At 47.0% G+C, this 5,000-nt stretch overlaps 1 protein-coding gene across 1 annotated transcript in view; it reads left to right on the forward strand.

Annotated features, from left to right (window-relative positions):
* LOC123752244 (transcription factor RFX4) overlaps positions 1-5,000 on the forward strand; it is a 17,679-nt gene that overhangs the window by 839 nt on the left and 11,840 nt on the right. Inside the window, exons 2-4 of the mRNA XM_069307138.1 lie at positions 6-210; positions 3,692-3,722; positions 4,951-5,000. The exon at positions 4,951-5,000 is cut by the window's right edge and continues 49 nt beyond it. Of these exons, the coding sequence (XP_069163239.1) occupies positions 6-210; positions 3,692-3,722; positions 4,951-5,000 (286 nt within the window). The remainder of the gene's footprint in view (positions 1-5; positions 211-3,691; positions 3,723-4,950) is intronic.

Here is a 5,000-nt window from a genome sequence, read left to right on the forward strand (position 1 = left end):
GTTAGAGATCAAGACCAAAGCCAGAGATCAAGACCAAAGCCAGAGAACAAGACCAAAGCCAGAGATCAAGACCAAAGGCAGAGAACAAGACCAAAGGCAGAGCTCAAGACCAAAGTCAGAGATCAAGACCAAAGCCAGAGATCAAGACCAAAGGCAGAGCTCAAGACCAAAGTCAGAGATCAAGACCAAAGCCAGAGATCAAGACCAAAGGCAGAGCTCAAGGGGAACAAAATAAAAATATAAAACTTGAGTCTTGTGACATCTTCGGCCATCTGACCTTTCCAAGAGTATCTTCCAGTTGACAGTTTTTTGGTCTTCTGGTGAAATAAGAAGTAGAGATGAGAGACATGACAAGGAGGCTCTGGTCCGCCTCCTGACGCCCCCAGACGCTCCGTCCCTCGCCCCCTGACGCTCCGTCCCACGCCCCCTGACGCTCCGTCCCACGCCCCCTGACGCCCCCAGACGCTCCGTCCCTCGCCCCCTGACGCCCCGTCCCTCGCCCCCTGACGCTCCGTCCCTCGCCCCTTGACGCTCCGTCCCTCGCCCCTGACGCCCCCAGACACCACCAACACCTCCCCCTCATCCTTACCTTATACAACTCCTACACACAATATCTTACCGCCTTGCCCTAAGCAATAAATACATCTGATAAAGATGTCATCAGCGGAATAACTTGGTCGCCAATTAAATCTTTCCTGTAGCCAATTAGGGGGCAACTTTCCTGCCCAGTCGAGGGGAAATAATCACCAGGGGTCGAACCCCCGGGGAAAAACGAATCTTACACGTAACTTGCAGAGAGTTGAGCTTGATGGCCGCCGGCGGCAGCCTGGCAGCGAGGCAATACCTGCCCTGTGGCGCGGGTCCGTAGGGTAAGACTGTCCTCAGGCGGGCGTGGGGGTGGGCAGGGTGTTGATGTGGCTTCTGGTTTATGACATATTGTGCCCACATGGCCTCATATTCTTCCTCTATCATATTGTAGTGCCCACATAGCCTCATATGTCACCCTAAAGTGGCCACATAGCCTCATACATCTCCCTAAAGTGGCCACATAGCCTCATACATCTCCCTAAAGTGGCCACATAGCCTCATATATCTTCCTAAAGTGGCCACATAGCTTCATATATCTCCCATCCCCTCTTAAAGTTTCTCAACAAACACAATGTACCTTATTATTTGTCTTTATGAGGCTTCAAACCTCTTGAGGAGGAAGACAAGATTGGGAAGGCATTGGTTAATGTTGTTGTGGTGAGGTTTTAGGACGATAGGAGACAACGACGTCATTCACAACTCACAGGAGCATGTGGAGATCACATCTGGAAAATAACATTTATATTGACAGTATTTACAATTCTTAACTATGTTGACAACTCTTAACAAATTTATATTTGTAACATTTAATCAGGACAATGGAATTTTTCTCTCTCCTCTCTCTCTCTCTCTCTCTCTCTCTCTCTCTCTCTCTCTCTCTCTCTCTCTCTCTCTCTCTCTCTCTCTCTCTCTCTCTCTCTCTCTCTCTCTCTCTCCCCCCCTCTCTCTCTCTCTCCCCCCTCTCTCTCCCTCTCTCTCTCTCCCTCTCTCTCTCTCCTCTCTCTCTCTCCTCTTTCTCTCTCCTCTCTCTCTCTCCTCTCTCTCTCTCTCCTCTCTCTCTCTCTCTCTCCTCTCTCTCTCTCCTCTCTCTCTCTCCTCTCTCTCCTCTCTCTCCTCTCTCTCTCCTCTCTCTCTCCTCTCTCTCTCTCCTCTCTCTCTCTCCTCTCTCTCTCTCCTCTCTCTCTCTCCTCTCTCTCTCTCCTCTCTCTCCTCTCTCTCCTCTCTCTCCTCTCTCTCCTCTCTCTCTCTCCTCTCTCTCCTCTCTCTCCTCTCTCTCTCCTCTCTTCTCTCTCCCCTCTCTCTCCTCTCTCTCCCTCTCTCTCCTCTCTCTCCTCTCTCTCCTCTCTCTCCTCTCTCTCCTCTCTCTCCTCTCTCTCCCTCTCTCTCCCTCTCTCTCCCTCTCTCTCCCTCTCTCTCCCTCTCTCTCCCTCTCTCTCCCTCTCTCTCCCTCTCTCTCCCTCTCTCTCCCTCTCTCTCCCTCTCTCTCCCTCTCTCTCCCTCTCTCTCCCTCCCTCTCCCTCCCTCTCCCTCCCTCTCCCTCCCTCACTATCGACCCCGTCTTCACTACGACTCAAAAGATGACAATTCCAGCAAAACTCTCCAAGTCAAGTATACAAAGATTTATACATTTTAAATACTTTGATCGTTCTTGTTGAAAATCCTCTCCATCTTTGAGCACCCGGCGCCGTCCAGTCCCTCGCCTACTGGTCTCTCACCGTGGTATACCCCATAGCATATCCTACCCACACAATATACCCTATGTATACTAGCCTTTCACTCAGGTATAACCATAATATGTACTATTATATCCTCTACATATACTGGTCAGCAAATAGCTGCCTGCCTTAGCTCAAAACACATTATATGTACTAGGTCTGCCCACACACACCTGCCTCCGTTTCCACCCTCCCTGCCCACACACACCTGCCTCCATCAGTGTAACCAAAAGGTTGCTCCCAAAATACAAATATGTCATTTGAACATGTTTTAAAAACCCATATCTAAATTCACTATCATTTCAACTTTCACTGAAAGTCTATGGACTCTGAGTTGATCATTTCATATTTATAGACTTCGTGAAGGAGGGGGCATTGGAGCCTATGCCTCCCGGGGGGCATAGGATCAATTCCAACCTGCAATGACATTCGCAATAAAATTCAATCATGAATTCTGCATAGTTCGTGGTTTAGTGAGGCTAGCCGCAAGTGTCTGACCTTCAACTTCAGACATTCTTATATTTACCTATCCATCTATCTTATATATATATATATATATATATATATATATATATATATATATATATATATATATATATATATATATATATATATATATATATAATGTGTGTGTGTTGTGTGTAAATACGGCATTTCAGAATGGTCATTGAAGGCTATTTTTTTATTATTTATATTTTTGTAAACCTGTTTATGAGCGGCTTCGGACAAACTTGGAGGCGTTCGGACGCCGCCATCAGAGGAGCCACCGAGGTGTGAAATCGTCAATCTGCCATCTTATTCTGGGCGGCGACGGCTCCTGCCTGCTCCTCTCTACCTTTATCATTTTAATATTTTACGACGGGCGGCAGCGAGCTGGGAGGGGGTGTTGGGGGAGGGGGGGGTGTATCAGCCTATAGAATTGTCAATGCCATGAAAGGGATAATGAGTTTGTAGACCCGAGATCCTGAAATTTGAAGGGGACGGGAAGGGTTAAAGTTTGACTCGTGTTTACATCACACACACAAGGCGTAGATGTTACAAGAACGACATATTATTAGTATTATTATTATTGTTCAAATAATATTAACGTGACGTAATAATGAGAAAATCAGTTTGAGTCATGAGTGGGAGTCGAACCCGGCCCGCCGCCCCCTGGCAACAGGTCGATGCCTCAGGAGTCAGTTGAATCCCGGGTTGCTTTACTTGTGGTGTTTCGTGATGTGCTTGGGAGTACCCAGGGTGCAGGTTCGAACCCTCGTCATGGCTACAACACATATTCTCATTATTATTATTATTATTATTATTATTATTATTATTATTATTATTATTATTATTATTATTATTATCAAAGTATAGCTACAATAAATAATGATTTCTTCTCCCTACAGCAGCGACATCAAGAAGGAGGGTGACAAACAGGTGAGTGTGTGTGTGTGTGTGTGTGTGTGTGTGTGTGTGTGTGTGTGTGTGAGTGTGTGAGTGTGTGAGTGTGTGAGTGTGTGAGTGTGTGTGTGTGTGTGTGTGTGTGTGTGTGAGGGGGGGGCTGGGGGGCTTGGGAGGGGGGAAGGTGTGCGAGGAGGAAGGAAAGATGAATAGGAATAAAGAAGAGGTATGATAAAAAAGTTGATAGTGAGGAAAAAAGGAGATAGAAGAGGGAGAAGATACTGCAGGAGGAAGAGGGGGGGGGGGAAGGGATGGGGAAGAGGTGGAGGATGGTGGTGAGTGTGTGTGTGGAGGAGATTAGTGTGGAGGAGGAGGCAGAGGAGTGGCTGGTGGTGGTGGGAACAGGAGGTGGAGAATGGTGGGGATGGAGAAGTGCTGAAGCAGTGGAGGAGAAGCAGGACCTGAACACCAGTACAATTACACCAGTACAATTACACCAGTACAATTACACCAGTACAAGGACACCAGTACAAGGACACCAGTACAATTACACCAGTACAAGGACACCAGTACAAGGACACCAGTACAATTACACCAGTACAATTACACCAGTACAATTACACCAGTACAAGGACACCAGTACAAGGACACCAGTACAATTACACCAGTACAAGGACACCAGTACAAGGACACCAGTACAATTACACCAGTACAAGGACACCAGTACAATTACACCAGTACAATTACACCAGTACAAGGACACCAGTACAATTACACCAGTACAATTACACCAGTACAAGGACACCAGTACAATTACACCAGTACAATTACACCAGTACAAGGACACCAGTAAACATACTCTCTAGTAGTTACCTGAACTACTGTCAGTTGTTGCGGGTGAGATGAGCCTTCCTTATTTGACCTCCAACTTCTTATTCTTATCCGTCTTAATATAGTATCCCATATATCTAGATCATGTCTCCTCCAGTGTTTGAAGTTTCACTTCTCTTATCCTTGTAGTTTAAGTGCCGTACTAATGATGCCATAGTTATGGGTTGTCAGTGCCGGGGACTGGAAGCCTGTTAGCATTATCGAGGTCACCCACCCAACGACGGACCACTCTCAACAATGCAACACAAAATAGTTGATTAACGAAATGGTTTTCAAACATTTCTTCCTGGCCGGGATTCGAACCCAGGACCTATTGGTCTGGTAGCGGAGTGCGACAGTGTGCCTGACTTATGGTGTCTCCTTCCTCCTCCAGGTGGCGCTGTTCCCCGGACGAGGGAAGCTGTCTACCGTCCTGCCGGAGTT

Source organism: Procambarus clarkii, chromosome 59 (genome assembly GCF_040958095.1).
Source record: "Procambarus clarkii isolate CNS0578487 chromosome 59, FALCON_Pclarkii_2.0, whole genome shotgun sequence".
NCBI classification, from domain to species: domain Eukaryota; kingdom Metazoa; phylum Arthropoda; class Malacostraca; order Decapoda; family Cambaridae; genus Procambarus; species Procambarus clarkii.